Genomic DNA, 17,494 nt, shown 5'->3' on the forward strand with positions numbered 1-17,494 from the left:
TGACGTCATCATATCTGGTCGCATCATAGCTCCTGCAGGGGGCGGGACCTGTTCTGATGGAGCCCGTGTGATTGGCGTTGGAGGGGAGCATGTGTGACGTCGGTGGTGTTGGGGGGAGGAGGAGGTTTACCGCAGTGTCTCCGTCCTGTCTCTCTCTCTCTCTCTCCGTCCTGTCTCCGTCTCTCTCTCTCTCTCTCTCTGTCTCTCTCTCTCTCTCTCTCCGTCTCATCACCGATCACGGATCGATACACCGACTCTCAGCCTCTTCTCGTCGAACATCACAGCAGCAGGAGGAGGGACGCCCGGGCCATCATCGCGGGAACATCGCGCGTCGTCCTACATAGCGACCTCCATCTTCATCCTCATCTTCATCATGTCGGGGACCAAGGAGGAGGACCGCAAGGGCTCGGGCGAATGGCGGGACGCTTTCTGGAACCCGCGAACCCACGAGCTGATGGGCCGAACCGCCAAGAGCTGGGGTGAGTCCGGATCCGGATCAGTCCGTTACTCTCTCTCTCTCTCTCTCTCTCTCCTCCACATCCTCAGTGTCTCTCTACCTCTCTCTCTCTCTCTCTCTCTCTCCTCATCCTCAGTGTCTCTCTCTCTCCTCATCCTCAGTGTCTCTCTCTCTCTCTCTCTCTCCTCATCCTCAGTGTCTCTCTCTCTCTCTCTCTCCTCCTCATCCTCAGTGTCTCTCTCTCTCTCTCTCCTCATCCTCAGTCTCTCTCTCTCTCTCTCTCCTCATCCTCAGTGTCTCTCTCTCTCTCTCTCTCCTCCTCATCCTCAGTGTCTCTCTCTCTCTCTCTCCTCATCCTCAGTCTCTCTCTCTCTCTCTCTCCTCATCCTCAGTGTCTCTCTCTCTCTCTCCTCATCCTCAGTGTCTCTCTCTCTCTCTCTCCTCCTCATCCTCAGTGTCTCTCTCTCTCTCTCTCTCCTCATCCTCAGTCTCTCTCTCTCTCTCTCTCTCTCCTCATCCTCAGTCTCTCTCTCTCTCTCCTCCTCATCCTCAGTCTCTCTCTCTCCTCATCCTCAGTGTCTCTCTCTCTCTCCTCATCCTCAGTGTCTCTCTCTCTCTCTCTCTCTCTCTCCTCCTCATCCTCAGTGTCTCTCTCTCTCTCTCCTCATCCTCAGTCTCTCTCTCTCTCTCTCTCTCTCCTCATCCTCAGTGTCTCTCTCTCTCTCCTCATCCTCAGTGTCTCTCTCTCTCTCTCCTCCTCATCCTCAGTGTCTCTCTCTCTCTCTCTCTCCTCATCCTCAGTCTCTCTCTCTCTCTCCTCATCCTCAGTCTCTCTCTCTCTCTCTCTCCTCATCCTCAGTGTCTCTCTCTCTCTCTCCTCATCCTCAGTGTCTCTCTCTCTCTCTCCTCATCCTCAGTGTCTCTCTCTCTCTCTCTCTCTCCTCCTCAGTCTCTCTCTCTCTCTCTGTCTGTCTCTCTCTCTCTCTCCTCATCCTCAGTGTCTCTCTCTCTCCCTCTCCTCATCCTCAGTGTCTCTCTCTCTCCACATCCTCAGTGTCTCTCTCTCTCTCTCCTCATCCTCAGTGTCTCTCTACCTCTCTCTCTCTCCTCATCCTCAGTGTCTCTCTCTCTCTCTCTCTCTCTCTCCTCATCCTCAGTGTCTCTCTCTCTCTCTCTCTCTCTCTCTCTCCTCATCCTCAGTGTCTCTCTCTCTCTCTCTCTCCTCATCCTCAGTGTGTCTCTCTCTCTCCTCATCCTCAGTGTCTCTCTCTCTCTCTCTCTCTCTCTCCTCATCCTCAGTGTCTCTCTCTCTCTCTCTCTCTCTCTCCTCATCCTCAGTGTCTCATTCACACACACACACACACACACACACACACACACACACACACACACACACACACAGGGTGTACAGATGTACTTCAGGACCTTATTTCTGATGTTGTGTTTTTGTGGTTAGTCGTTTCATATCACTGCATATACTTTATGTTAGCCGGCTATTAGCTGTCTGTTAGCTGAATGTTAGCTGACTTTTAGCCGTTTGTTAGCTGAATGTTAGCTGACTTTTAGCCGTTTGTTAGCTGAATGTTAGCTGACTTTTAGCCGCTTGTAAGCTAAATGTTAGCTGAATTGATTGTTTGCTGATTGTTAGCTGGATGTTAGCTGATTGTTAGCTGAATTGAATGTTAGCTGATTGTTGGCTGACTGTTAGCTGATTGTTAGCTGATTATTAGCTGATTGTTAGCGGAATGTTAGCTGATTGTTAGCTGAATTGAATGTTAGCTGATTGTTAGCTGAATGGTAGCTGACTTTTAGCCGTTTGTAAGCTAAATGTTAGCTGAATTGAATGTTAGCTGATTGTTAGCTGAATTGAATGTTAGCTGAATTGAATATTAGCTGATTGTTAGCTGAATTGAATATTAGCTGATTTATAGCTGAATTGAATGTTAGCTCTTTGTTGGCTGAATGTTAGCGATTGTTAGCTGAATTGAATGTTAGCTGATTGTTAGCTGAATTGAATGTTAGCTGATTGTTAGCTGAATTGAATGTTAGCTGATTGTTGGCTAAATGTTAGCTTGCTACTTGCTGATTGTCATTTAGCTGAATTAAACCTTTTTGTGTCTTGAACGTAAGCAGACTGTTAGCTTATTTTTACCTGGATTTAAGCTAATTGTGTCGTGTATGTTATTCATGTTAGCTGATTGATAGCTAGCTGTTAGTTGGCTGTTTTTTTAAATCTCATGTTAGCTTTGGTCTGACTGACGACCTCAGCAGCATCACTGAGTGATGAGGTGTGGAGGGCCGCCTCACACCTGCAGGGTTACACAGGTGATCAACTGGTTATTAATTAATTAATTAATAATTAATATCCTGATGTCCTGTTCTTCAGATGATCAGTTCAAGCAGCTGCAGTAACACACACCTGACGTACACACACCTCACACACACACAAACAGAACCCTGAGGTTACTCTGATATAAAATTCACTCTGTGTTTCACTCCTCTGAGGTCTGCTCTGACTTTACATAACTACACCGCTGATGTCATATTTCCCATCATGCACCAGGTCAGTGGATGTTTGGCCTTGATGGAGACTGAAGGACACACACATTCATGCAAACACACTCTTACACACATTACACACTAATACACACATAATAAACTGAAGTGAACAAAATCAGAAAGGATTGTCACTTTGTGTGTGTGTGTGTGTGTGTGTGTGTGTGTTAATCTGGATTACCCAGACAGACAAGGTTGATTGGACTGTAATCTATCCACACACAAACACACACACATGTTGGAATATGAGTATTTGTGAGGACCCTCTTTGACGTCACTTTAAAAGAAACAGTTCATCATTTTAATGAATCCAGTGGAGTTAGTTTTTATCTCTGAACACATTCACATGACGACTTGAAACAGGTGAGTGTATACCAGAGAGGTGATCAATGACACCAGAACTGCAGTGGCTCTGCAGTAAAATATGTGCAGTGACTCTTAATGACAAACATTCGATTGACTCTGCAGAAGAACATGTGCAGTGACTCTACATGAGAACATGTGCAGTGACTCTCCAGTAGAACATGTGCAGTGACTCTTAATGACAAACATTCGATTGACTCTGCAGAAGAACATGTGCAGTGACTCTACAGTAGAACATGTGCAGTGACTCTACATGAGAACATGTGCAGTGACTCTACATGAGAACATGTGCAGTGACTCTCCAGTAGAACATGTGCAGTGACTCTACAGTAGAACATATGCAATGACTCTGCAGTAGAACATGTGCAGTGACTCTGCAGAAGAACTTGCAGTGACTCTGCAGTAAAGCATGTGCAGTGACTCTGCGTGAGAACATTTGCAGTGACTCTGCAGTAGAACATGTGCAGTGACTCTGCAGTAGAACATTTGCAGTGACTCTCCAGTAGAACATGTGCAGTGACTCTGCAGTAGAACATGTGCAGTGACTGCAGAAGAACATGTGCAGTGACTCTGCAGTAGAACATATGCAATGACTCTGCAGTATAACATGTGCAGTGACTCTGCAGAAGAACTTGCAGTGACTCTGCAGTAAAGCATGTGCAGTGACTCTGCGTGAGAACATTTGCAGTGCCTCTGCAGTAGAACATGTGCAGTGACTCTGCAGTAGAACATTTGCAGTGACTCTCCAGTAGAACATGTGCAGTGACTCTGCAGTAGAACATGTGCAGTGACTGCAGAAGAACATGTGCAATGACTCTGCAGAAGAACATGTGCAGTGACTCTGCAGTAGAACATGTGCAGTGACTCTGCAGTAGAACATATGCAATGACTCTGCAGGAGAACATGTGCAGTGACTCTGCAGTAGAACATGCAATGACTCTGCAGAAGAACATGTGCAGTGACTCTGCAGTAGAACATGTGCAATGACTCTGCAGTAGAACATGTGCAGTGACTCTGCATGAGAACATGTGCAGTGACTCTGCAGTAGAACATGTGCAGTGACTCTGCAGAAGAACATGTGCAGTGACTCTGCATGAGAACATGTGCAGTGACTGCAGTAGAACATTTGCAGTGACTCTGCAGTAGAACATGTGCAGTGACTCTACATGAGAACATGTGCTGTGACTCTGCAGAAGAACTTGCAGTGACTCTGCAGTAAAGCATGTGCAGTGACTCTGCGTGAGAACATTTGCAGTGACTCTGCAGTAGAACATTTGCAGTGACTCTCCAGTAGAACATGTGCAGTGACTCTGCAGTAGAACATGTGCAGTGACTGCAGAAGAACATGTGCAGTGACTCTGCAGTAGAACATGTGCAATGACTCTGCAGAAGAACATGTGCAGTGACTCTGCAGTAGAACATGTGCAGTGACTCTGCAGTAGAACATGTGCAGTGACTCTGCAGTAGAACATGTGCAATGACTCTGCAGGAGAACATGTGCAGTGACTCTGCAGTAGAACATGTGCAGTGACTCTGCAGAAGAACATGTGCAGTGACTCTGCAGTAGAACATGTGCAGTGACTCTGCAGTAGAACATGTGCAGTGACTCTGCATGAGAACATGTGCAGTGACTCTGCAGTAGAACATGTGCAGTGACTCTGCAGAAGAACATGTGCAGTGACTCTGCATGAGAACATGTGCAGTGACTCTGCAGTAGAACATGTGCAGTGACTCTGCATGAGAACATGTGCAGTGACTCTGCGTGAGAACATTTGCAGTGACTGCGTGAGAACATTTGCAGTGACTCTGCAGTAGAACATGTGCAGTGACTCTGCGTGAGAACATTTGCAGTGACTCTGCGTGAGAACATTTGCAGTGACTCTGCAGTAGAACATTTGCAGTGACTCTGCAGAAGAACATTTGCAGTGACTCTGCAGTAGAACATGTGCAGTGACTCTGCGTGAGAACATTTGCAGTGACTCTGCGTGAGAACATTTGCAGTGACTCTCCAGTAGAACATGTGCAGTGACTCTGCAGTAGAACATGTGCAGTGACTGCAGAAGAACATGTGCAGTGACTGCAGAAGAACATGTGCAGTGACTCTGCAGTAGAACATGTGCAATGACTCTGCAGAAGAACATGTGCAGTGACTCTGCAGTAGAACATGTGCAGTGACTCTGCAGAAGAACATGTGCAGTGACTCTGCATGAGAACATGTGCAGTGACTCTGCAGTAGAACATGTGCAGTGACTCTGCATGAGAACATGTGCAGTGACTCTGCAGAAGAACATGTGCAGTGACTCTGCAGTAGAACATGTGCAGTGACTCTGCGTGAGAACATTTGCAGTGACTCTGCAGTAGAACATGTGCAGTGACTCTGCGTGAGAACATTTGCAGTGACTGCGTGAGAACATTTGCAGTGACTCTGCAGTAGAACATGTGCAGTGACTCTGCGTGAGAACATTTGCAGTGACTCTGCGTGAGAACATTTGCAGTGACTCTGCAGTAGAACATTTGCAGTGACTCTGCAGAAGAACATTTGCAGTGACTCTGCAGTAGAACATGTGCAGTGACTCTGCGTGAGAACATTTGCAGTGACTCTGCGTGAGAACATTTGCAGTGACTCTGCAGTAGAACATGTGCAGTGACTCTGCAGTAGAACGTGCAGTCACTGGTCAGAGGATATGAATGAGACAGAAGAGATGGAGCTGCTATTTTTGTGTTCTGCAGGCGGACATATTACTTGTTTAGTCAGCTGAAAGTGACGTGTTTTGTGCTTGTTTTAAAAGGTTTTATCTTTCCCGTTACATGAGAAATGGCACAGTAGAAAATATCTAAACATTTTCTGATTGCTTTTGTTGAACTGTCTGAGGCCTCTTTAAACCACTATCATTTAATCTCACTCGCTTAAAATCCATCTTGTTTACAACAGATGTTATACTGTTACAACCAATCAAAGCGCAGGGTTCTGTCGTAACGTTAAAATGATTTATTCATTAAACTTGTTACAGTGCTTAAAATGACTACAGGTAATGTCAGTTTAAAATAACCAATAAGGAGAAGAGAGAGGGAGCTGAAACTGAACAGAGAGATTACACCCTCCCCCTCCTCCATTCACACTGAATGTAGGTCATCAGCAGGGGGCGGGGCTAAAGACAAGAGGATTATAAAGATGACATTTAGAGGAGGGGGGATGAGAGGATGTGATATGCTTTACTGTATGATAAAATAAGTCCCCCCCCCCCCCCAGGTTTGATCCTGCTCTTCTACCTGGTCTTCTACCTGTTCCTGGCTGGGATGTTCGTCCTCACCATGTACATCATGCTGCTGACCCTCGACGACTACAAACCCACCTGGCAGGACCGCCTGGCCACTCCAGGTAACACAAGCAAGCACACCTGATCATCTGAGTGGGTTCTATGTTTCAGGGATGATGATTGGCTGTTTGACTCATTGGTTAACGAGCAGTTTGCATTTCAGGGATGATGATTCGTCCTAAAGGCGATCAGCTGGAGATCACTTTCTCAGTGTCAGAGACTGAAAGCTGGGACGGTTTAATCCAGAACCTCAACACGTTCCTCTCTCGTAAGACGATTATTAATTACTGTGAATATTTAACGATGTGATGTCGTAGATCGTTAACGTTACAGTGATACAATCATACGACTTTAGATGCCATGTCTCATTTCTTATTGTTTCAATTAAAACAAACCTTTTCTGAACGTCCTGATCAATATGAGTCATGTTGGTCTCCCTGTCTGTCTGCAGCGTACAACGACAGCTATCAGGTTCAGACCAATGATAACTGCCCTCCGGATCAATACTTCATTCAAGAAGACAGTGCAGAGGTAAACCTTCCCCCCCCTCTCTCTCTCTTTTTCTCAAACCTGTCTCAACCCCCCACCTTTCTGTCTCCCCGCAGGTGAGGAACAACCCGAAGCGTTCCTGTCAGTTTAATCGGACAATGTTGGAGGAGTGTTCTGGTATTTCTGATCGTTTCTACGGTTACAGCAGCGGTCAGCCCTGCATCCTCATCAAACTGAACCGGGTAAGTTGAACTGACCACAAACACAAAACAGCGCTCAACACTGCCCCCACCATTCCTGGTGGTATTCCAACGTTTGGTTTGATCCGTAAGCTTCCAGAAAACATGCAGACATACGGATGAAATGAACGCAGACGACAAGCAGAAGGCTCCGTCTGTATCTCCATGCAGAGAGCATACATGACCCCCCCGAGACTGAACTACTTTCACGGCCAAACGAATGATCCCCAGTATGGGCAAAAAAACTTGTCACATAGCTAAATTAATCGTCCTGTGCACAGCCGAACAACTCGTTGTGCCTGCACAGATGCTAAACTATACTTTGCTGCAGACAGGGTCAGTTGTACCACGTCATTTTGCAAATTTCAAGGATCTGCGACATAAAAAACTATTTTGGTTTAAGCTAGGTGTACGCCATTGACTTTGCTGACGGGCATCTCCTGTGGGAAATACAAGTACCTCATACAACCACACCTGTGAAAAAAATATGAATATCTCTTTAACTAACAGTCACCCTCTTCTGCTGACCTGTCTGTCTCTCTGCCTGTCTGTCTCTCCAGGTTATTGGTATGTTGCCAGGGAAGGACGGTCAGTCTCCTTATGTCACCTGTGGAGCCAAGGTCTGAATCTGTCTGTCATCTATCTGTCTCACTGTCTGTCTATCTGTCTGACTATCTGTCTCACTGTCTGACTATCTGTCTCACTGTCTGTTAGACCATCTGTCTTCATCTCATGTGTTGTCTCCATCTCTGCGTCCCTCCATCTTCAGAGGTACAAAGTGGAGAGAGATCAGTGGGTAAGAACAGTAGAGTACAGTCTATAAACAGTAGAGTACAGTCTATAAACAGTAGAGTACAGTCTATGAACACAGTAGAGTACAGTCTATAAACAGTAGAGTACAGTCTATAAACACAGTAGAGTACAGTCTATAAACATAGTAGAGTAGTCTATAAACACAGTAGAGTACAGTCGATAAACACAGTAGAGTACAGTCTATAAACAGTAGAGTACAGTCTATGAACACAGTAGAGTACAGTCTATAAACAGTAGAGTACAGTCTATAAACACAGTAGAGTACAGTCTATAAACATAGTAGAGTAGTCTATAAACACAGAAGAGTACAGTCTATAAACACAGTAGAGTACAGTCTATAAACACAGTAGAGTACAGTCTATAAACACAGTAGAGTACAGTCTATAAACATAGTAGAGTACAGTCTATAAACACAGTAGAGTAGTCTATAAACACAGAAGAGTACAGTCTATAAACACAGTAGAGTACGGTCTATAAACAGTAGAGTACGGTCTATAAAGAGTAGAGTACAGTCTATAAACACAGTAGAGTACAGTCTATAAACACAGTAGAGTACGGTCTATAAACAGTAGAGTACAGTCTATAAACACAGTAGAGTACAGTCTATAAACACAGTAGAGTACGGTCTATAAACACAGAGTACAGTCTATAAACAGTAGAGTACAGTCTATAAACAGTAGCGTACCGTCTATAAACAGTAGAGTACCGTCTATAAACACAGTAAAGTAGTCTATAAACACAGTAGAGTAGTCTATAAACACAGTAGAGTAGTCTATAAACACAGTAGAGTACAGTCTATAAACAGTAGAGGACAGTCTATAAACACAGTAGAGTAGTCTATAAACACAGTAGAGTAGTCTATAAACACAGTAGAGTAGTCTATAAACACAGTAGAGTACAGTCTATAAACACAGTAGAGTACAGTCTATAAACACAGTAGAGTACAGTATATAAACAGTAGAGTACAGTCTATAAACAGTAGAGTACAGTCTATAAACAGTAGAGTACGGTCTATAAACAGTAGAGTACAGTCTATAAACAGTAGAGTACGGTCTATAAACAGTAGAGTACAGTCTATAAACATAGTAGAGTACAGTCTATAAACAGTAGAGTACAGTCTATAAACATAGTAGAGTACAGTCTATAAACAGTAGAGTACGGTCTATAAACAGTAGAGTACGGTCTATAAACACAGTAGAGTACAGTCTATAAACACAGTAGAGTACAGTCTATAAACAGTAGAGTACGGTCTATAAACACAGTAGAGTACAGTCTATAAACACAGTAGAGTACAGTCTATAAACACAGTAGAGTATGGTCTATAAACAGTAGAGTACGGTCTATAAAGAGTAGAGTACAGTCTATAAACACAGTAGAGTACAGTCTATAAACACAGTAGAGTACGGTCTATAAAGAGTAGAGTACAGTCTATAAACACAGTAGAGTACAGTCTATAAACACAGTAGAGTACAGTCTATAAACACAGTAGAGTACAGTCTATAAACACAGTAGAGTACAGTCTATAAACAGTAGAGTACGGTCTATAAACAGTAGAGTACGGTCTATAAACAGTAGAGTACGGTCTATAAACACAGTAGAGTACAGTCTATAAACACAGTAGAGTACAGTCTATAAACAGTAGAGTACGGTCTATAAAGAGTAGAGTACAGTCTATAAACACAGTAGAGTACAGTCTATAAACACAGTAGAGTACAGTCTATAAACACAGAGTACAGTCTATAAACACAGTAGAGTACAGTCTATAAACACAGAGTACAGTCTATAAACAGTAGAGTACAGTCTATAAACAGTAGCGTACCGTCTATAAACACAGAGTACAGTCTATAAACAGTAGAGTACAGTCTATAAACAGTAGCGTACCGTCTATAAACAGTAGAGTACAGTCTATAAACACAGTAAAGTATGGTCTATAAACACAGTAGAGTAGTCTATAAACACAGTAGAGTACAGTCTATAAACAGTAGAGTACAGTCTATAAACACAGTAGAGTACAGTCTATAAACACAGTAGAGTACAGTATATAAACATAGTAGAGTACAGTATATAAACACAGTAGAGTACAGTATATAAACAGTAGAGGACAGTCTATAAACACAGTAGAGTACAGTCTATAAACACAGTAGAGTAGTCTATAAACACAGTAGAGTACAGTCTATAAACACAGTAGAGTACAGTCTATAAACACAGTAGAGTAGTCTATAAACACAGTAGAGTACAGTCTATAAACACAGTAGAGTACAGTCTATAAACACAGTAGAGTACAGTCTATAAACAGTAGAGTACGGTCTATAAACAGTAGAGTACGGTCTATAAACAGTAGAGTACGGTCTATAAACACAGTAGAGTACAGTCTATAAACACAGTAGAGTACAGTCTATAAACAGTAGAGTACGGTCTATAAAGAGTAGAGTACAGTCTATAAACACAGTAGAGTACAGTCTATAAACACAGTAGAGTACAGTCTATAAACACAGAGTACAGTCTATAAACACAGTAGAGTACAGTCTATAAACACAGAGTACAGTCTATAAACAGTAGAGTACAGTCTATAAACAGTAGCGTACCGTCTATAAACACAGAGTACAGTCTATAAACAGTAGAGTACAGTCTATAAACAGTAGCGTACCGTCTATAAACAGTAGAGTACAGTCTATAAACACAGTAAAGTATGGTCTATAAACACAGTAGAGTAGTCTATAAACACAGTAGAGTACAGTCTATAAACAGTAGAGTACAGTCTATAAACACAGTAGAGTACAGTCTATAAACACAGTAGAGTACAGTATATAAACATAGTAGAGTACAGTATATAAACACAGTAGAGTACAGTATATAAACAGTAGAGGACAGTCTATAAACACAGTAGAGTACAGTCTATAAACACAGTAGAGTAGTCTATAAACACAGTAGAGTACAGTCTATAAACACAGTAGAGTACAGTCTATAAACACAGTAGAGTAGTCTATAAACACAGTAGAGTACAGTCTATAAACACAGTAGAGTACAGTCTATAAACACAGTAGAGTACAGTCTATAAACAGTAGAGTACAGTCTATGAACACAGTAGAGTACAGTCTATAAACAGTAGAGTACAGTCTATAAACACAGTAGAGTACAGTCTATAAACAGTAGAGTACAGTCTATAAACACAGTAGAGTACAGTATATAAACAGTAGAGTATGGTCTATAAACAGTAGAGTACGGTCTATAAACACAGTAGAGTACGGTCTATAAACACAGTAGAGTACGGTCTATAAACACAGTAGAGTACAGTCTATAAACACAGTAGAGTACAGTCTATAAACAGTAGAGTACAGTCTATAAACACAGTAGAGTACAGTCTATAAACAGTAGAGTACAGTCTATAAACACAGTAGAGTACAGTCTATAAACACAGTAGAGTACAGTATATAAACAGTAGAGTACGGTCTATAAACACAGTAGAGTACAGTCTATAAACAGTAGAGTACAGTCTATAAACACAGTAGAGTACAGTCTATAAACAGTAGAGTACGGTCTATAAACACAGTAGAGTACAGTCTATAAACACAGTAGAGTACAGTCTATAAACACAGTAGAGTACGGTCTATAAACACAGTAGAGTACAGTCTATAAACAGTAGAGTACAGTATATAAACAGTAGAGGACAGTCTATAAACACAGTAGAGTACGGTCTATAAACACAGTAGAGTACAGTCTATAAACACAGTAGAGTACAGTCTATAAACACAGTAGAGTACGGTCTATAAACACAGTAGAGTACAGTATATAAACAGTAGAGTACAGTATATAAACAGTAGAGGACAGTCTATAAACACAGTAGAGTACGGTCTATAAACACAGTAGAGTACAGTCTATAAACACAGTAGAGTACGGTCTATAAACACAGTAGAGTACAGTCTATAAACACAGTAGAGTACAGTATATAAACAGTAGAGGACAGTCTATAAACACAGTAGAGTACAGTCTATAAACAGTAGAGTACAGTATATAAACAGTAGAGGACAGTCTATAAACACAGTAGAGTACGGTCTATAAACACAGTAGAGTACAGTCTATAAACACAGTAGAGTACGGTCTATAAACACAGTAGAGTACAGTCTATAAACACAGTAGAGTACAGTATATAAACAGTAGAGGACAGTCTATAAACACAGTAGAGTACAGTATATAAACAGTAGAGTACAGTATATAAACAGTAGAGGACAGTCTATAAACACAGTAGAGTACGGTCTATAAACACAGTAGAGTACGGTCTATAAACAGTAGAGTACGGTCTATAAACACAGTAGAGTACAGTCTATAAACACAGTAGAAATTGACTTATGATTGTGTGTGTGTGTGTAGAGGGAGGACAGTGACAGTATGGGACAGCTTGCGTACTATCCTCCTAATGGAACCTTCAACCTCATGTACTACCCGTACTACGGCAAGAAAGCTCAGGTAACACACACACACACACACACACACACACACACACACACACACACACACACACACACACACACAGTCATATCATAGATCCACGTCAGTAGATCTACCGTCAGTGGGCTCCTCTTTATGGTGAATAAGATTAATGTGTGTGTGTGTGTGTGTGTGTGTGTGATGTGTGTGTGTGATGTGTTCACTGTCTCAGGTGAACTACACTCAGCCGCTGGTGGCCGTGAAGTTCCTGAACGCCTCCATGAACACGGACATCAACGTGGAGTGTAAAATCAACTCCAACACTCTGATCGAAGGCACCGAGCGGGACAAGTTCGCAGGACGGGTTTCCTTCAAACTACGGATCAACAGCAAATAGACAGACACACACACACACACACACACACACACACACACACACACACACACACACACACACACACACACTGGTCAAAGCTGCACTCATCATCATGTCCTCAAACACACACCACGTGTCGTTTCCCCGCTCAGCTCCATGATGCGTTCACTGACAGTCCAAATTATGTATTCACAGTCTGTTTGTCCCTGTCGTCGTGGTAACACTGATGCGTTTCGTTTTTCTTCCTCTGATTTGTTTGTTTGTGCGACGATCTCGATGCAGCTTCACTCAAAACACACTGACCCTGAAACCGACCAATCAAATCACATGCTGTGATGTCACTGCCAAGTACGAACACCTCTGTCACATCAACGAGCACAAGACCAAACGACTGACGTGTTTATGTGTTGTTTATTTATTTATTCATTGTTTATTTATTTTGATTATTGATGAAAAAAATGTTTCATTCACATCCATATCATAAATGTTTACAATCACTCTGACTCCTGATGGGTCTCTTTTTCACTCATTAAGAATGCTTCTGATTGGTTGTCCAGTTTAACAAATTCAAAACAAGCTGTGGACAAAGAACCAGTTTGATCTGGTTTAATCCGGTTTGATCTGGTTTTGTATACCAGCCAAATGAAAGCTTTTTGTCCAATCAGATGTGAGCTTTAGTAACCATGGACACAGCTCTGGTGTGTGATGTCACAGCTTTTGTTATTTCTTGTTTTTGTGATTTTTTCTTTAAATCGGTTCGTTAGTGAATTAGATAATTAGTGAAAGATGTAATGACTTAGTGAGTTTAGTTAACGAGTTAGTTTGAGTTAGTTAACGAGTTAGTTTGAGTTAGTTAACTAATTAGTTAACGAGTTAGTTTATGAGTTAGTTAACGAGGTAGTTATTAACGAGTTAGTTTATGAGTTTGTTAACAGGTTAAGAAGACTTTAGTCCTTACATGTTTGTTTTTGTTGACTGTTTTTATTTATGTATTTTTGCTTTGTTTACAAATGTCATTGTGGGGCTCAGCATGACAATAATTACCATGGCAACAAAGTCAAGTGACACACTCACACACACACCCCTGTAAACCACTCTTAACGTGCCACGTGGAAACGCCCCTCCTCACCTGTACTGCTCTCCACCAATTGTCTTCCTTTGAAGAGTGACCAGCCAATCAGGCGGTCCTGCTGTATGATGTCATATGATACTTGTTTGTGATTGGTTGATTTCTCCTGCCTGAACATGTCCCTGTGTTTAAGAAACAATAAAAAACTTAAAAACAAAGAGTGTGTTTACTTCAAAGTAAAAGACTGATATGAGTTGGACCTGTTGTAAAGTTCAGGTCACCTGATGTCTGCAGGTAAGGAGTGTTACTGTCATTCAACAAAAATATCAATGGATTGGTGTTTTACAAATAAAGATCGGTTGAAGTCCGACAGTAGGCACAAGTTTCTGCTTAGAAATTCTTTATAGAAAGACTCAAGTAAGCCTGTTGAAAAAATCCAGAATAGTTGATTTCATCGGTAGTCCCGCCTCTGATTAGGGGTTGGTGGGGTGGCCAATCAGATTCCAAGGGGGGCGCGTGTCACCCCTCTGGACACGCCCCTGGAAAAGAGAAAACTACAGACTGTATGGACACATGTTCCTCAGAACTCAAACTGAAGAACCTCCTCTTTTCATTTATATTTATTTATTCTTTATCCTACATTAAAAACGTTGATCTCTGATTATGGTGTGTGTGTGTGTGTGTGTGTGTTACATAAGCTCCAGCAGCGCTCTCTTATGTAACGTGCTGTGTAAGAGACGTCAGACTGTGGTGCCCTCTGGTGGTCACAGTGTATACTACACCCTCACAGCTCATTGGCTAACAGCCCGGTGGACACACAGCAGGTAGCTCAGTTTGTCACACACAGGGGCGTATCCAGAGGAGGGGGGGGTGGGGGGGCAGTGGATCCCCTTGGAATCTTATTGGCCATCCTTGATCGCCATCGCCACGCCGCCAGACCAGGTAATGTTCTGTCGGTTACCATGGCGATGTGGCCAGGTTAAAGAGGGGCGGAGGGTTATTGAACACACCTGGCTTTAATTAGCTCACACTGCAGAGATTTTTATATTTACTCACCTGCCTCCGAGCGCTCGCCTCAAGCTGCTTCGTAAAGTCAACCCAGAGTTTCATAACACACAGGCGTGACATCACACAGGTGTGACATCACACAGGTGTGACATCACACAGGTGTCTTCATCTCCTTATCCTTGGGACATTTGAACATACAAACCAAATTCTTCCATCCGGGAGAGATGGAAAGATCGCTACACGAAGGCATAGCTAGCTAGCAATAACGCAGACGCTAACGTTGGAACTCCTAAAGACTTGAAATCGAGCGTGGGAACCGACGGATTGGCTCAGCGTCTGCAGTAATGCGAGCATTGTTCCAGACCGTTGTGGTGAACAGGAGGCTGAACCTGAAGGCATGGTTTCTTGATTTGCCGGTCGATCTTCGTTCCGACCCTCACACCTGTGCTCATGAGCTGATGATCGAGGATTCAAGTGGCCCACGAGTTTCCTGTGGAGGATGTCTGAGCTCAGCCTTAAGGCTCCGACACACCGAGCAGACGGCAGAGAACTAGTCGCGACGAATGCCGAAGAGTTGCACTTGAACGCACCGCAAAGACTCCAGCTGACGGCCAATCACCACGTACGTTCTGCAGTGAGAGGAAATAACTCTCCATGCCAGCAGGGGGCGGCAGTCCGTTGCTATGATACGAGAAGACCATTTTCACACCGCTGTTGCTCACCACTCGTATTATAGGTCGTCTACTAACGGAGAATAATGTCTGATAAAAAGGTGAAAATGGCGCTGGCGTTGTCAGTTCTTTGTCTTTTAGTGGAAAAAGAAAAGAAGAGGCGGAGGAGACAAATAAAGAGAAACCGCACTAATGGGTGAAAGCATGGAGACTACAGAGACATGCTCAAGGGGCTTTACTGAACCTGAGAGGAGAGCTGGAGAGAAATGAAACCTCCCAACAGCCAATCAGAGAGACTCCTCTCACCGACCGCTGATTCAACATGTTGAATCGGACAAAAAAAAAGGCTGACGAGGGCCGCAGCTCTGGCGGCGTTCTGAGCGATACGTGGCTCAAAATGAATACAGCACTGAAAGTAAAGTACGTTCATTTCTATATCTTATACGTACAAATCGTCTTCAGGTGTCAGAGCTGTAATGAAGTCATTTATTTAAAATCATACAGGAAAAGCGTCTGTGAAGAGATGATAATGAAGAGATGTGATTGGTCGGTAGGCGGACTTTCAAACAAGTTGATCTCAGCATCAGTTACCATGGTGATCTGTGAGAATGAACCACCGTCATAACCCTGGAGTTACTGAAGAGAACTGACAATGTCCTTCAGAGGACATCACCTGTGAGTGTGTGTGTGTGAATGTTGTGGGCGGAGTCAGACGCACAGACAGGTGTGTTTTCCTCAGGTGTCGGTTTTATTATAAAAGTTGAAGTTTCTACTCTTGACAGTGAACAACAACAAACTCATCAAACTTCAGTAAAAAACAAAAAACAACCACATGAAGGGGGGGGGGTGGGTGGGGCCACGTTTCCATGGTAACACACAGGGCTTAGAGGGGGGGTGCAGGGGTAACCATGGTAACAGTGAGGGGCGGGGGCTGTCCTCTGGTGTCAGACAGTTTATCATCTGATGACCTCACACACGCACACATACAAACACACACTGTGGAGGCGTGTGTGCTTCAGAGGAACCTGTCTCTCTCTCTACCTGTCTCTCTGATTATTGATCATCACATGGTCAACAATAATCAATCTGATCGGTCCAATCATCTTCAGCCTCACCTGGTTCAACCGTTCTCAACCTAACATCTGGTAAAAAAACAAAAAAGAAAACACCTGTGTGATGTCACACCTGTGTGATGTCACAACTGTTTAAAAACACACCTGTGTTCTCAGCACCTGTTTAAAAAACACACCTGTGTGATGTCACACCTGTGTGTTTTCAGCACCTGTTTAAAAACACACCTGTGTGATGTCACACCTGTGTGAAGTCACACTTGTTGGTACAGTCAGGTGTGACTGACACTGCGCTGCACATGACTTTGTTTATCGTCTGTTTCTAATCTTAATTAAGCCCCGCCTCTTGCGGTCCAATCAGCCTCCACAGACACCTTCACTCTACCTGCTCTGAAACACACACACACACACACACACACACCTTTAACACTCTCTCATCCTCTCTCGCTCTCTACTCGTCGTCGTCGTCGTCGTCGTCATCGTCCTCCCCCTCATCGTCGTCTTCCTCCCCTCCTGCCTGAGCGGAGGAGCCGGGGTTTCTGGGGTATGCGGTGCCGCCGCCACGATACGCCACCATGTCCTGTGAGAAAGACAGGAAGCAGTCAGAACCGTGTCCACACACACACACCTGTCGATCTACC

At 43.3% G+C, this 17,494-nt stretch overlaps 2 protein-coding genes across 5 annotated transcripts in view; one reads left to right on the top strand and one right to left on the bottom strand.

Moving 5' to 3' along the window:
* The first annotated feature begins 109 nt into the window (after positions 1–109).
* Positions 110–14,322, top strand: atp1b2a (ATPase Na+/K+ transporting subunit beta 2a). Of its 2 annotated transcripts, XR_009666776.1 has the most exons (9): positions 110–479; positions 6,627–6,755; positions 6,857–6,961; positions 7,145–7,224; positions 7,299–7,424; positions 7,982–8,041; positions 8,136–8,217; positions 12,603–12,698; positions 12,892–13,124. XR_009666776.1 is itself a non-coding variant. In XM_061031291.1 (8 exons), exons 1-8 carry the CDS (start codon positions 374–376, stop codon positions 13,054–13,056), a joined length of 867 nt encoding a protein of 288 aa, XP_060887274.1. In that variant the 5' UTR covers positions 114–373; the 3' UTR covers positions 13,057–14,322. The 2 variants fall into 2 exon arrangements, 1 of the variants encoding a protein (XP_060887274.1); XM_061031291.1 differs by lacking the exon at positions 8,136–8,217 and having other exon boundaries at positions 114–479; positions 12,892–14,322.
* A 2,186-nt stretch (positions 14,323–16,508) lies between these two features.
* The window catches only part of hmgb2b (high mobility group box 2b), a 100,578-nt gene continuing 99,592 nt past the window's right edge, over positions 16,509–17,494 (bottom strand). Inside the window, exons 5-6 of one of the 3 annotated variants that reach the window (XR_009666781.1) lie at positions 17,033–17,433; positions 16,509–16,968 (exon numbers count right to left, since the gene is read on the bottom strand). Coding sequence is in view for 1 of the 3 variants with exons in the window: in XM_061031333.1 (XP_060887316.1) it covers positions 17,305–17,433 (129 nt within the window). In the remaining 2 variants the exon portion in view is untranslated. Of the gene's footprint in view, positions 17,434–17,494 lie in introns of all 3 variants that reach the window. The other 2 variants (XR_009666780.1, XM_061031333.1) reach the window with 2 other exon arrangements.

Source organism: Labrus mixtus, chromosome 23, assembly GCF_963584025.1.
Source record: "Labrus mixtus chromosome 23, fLabMix1.1, whole genome shotgun sequence".
NCBI lineage: Eukaryota > Metazoa > Chordata > Actinopteri > Labriformes > Labridae > Labrus > Labrus mixtus.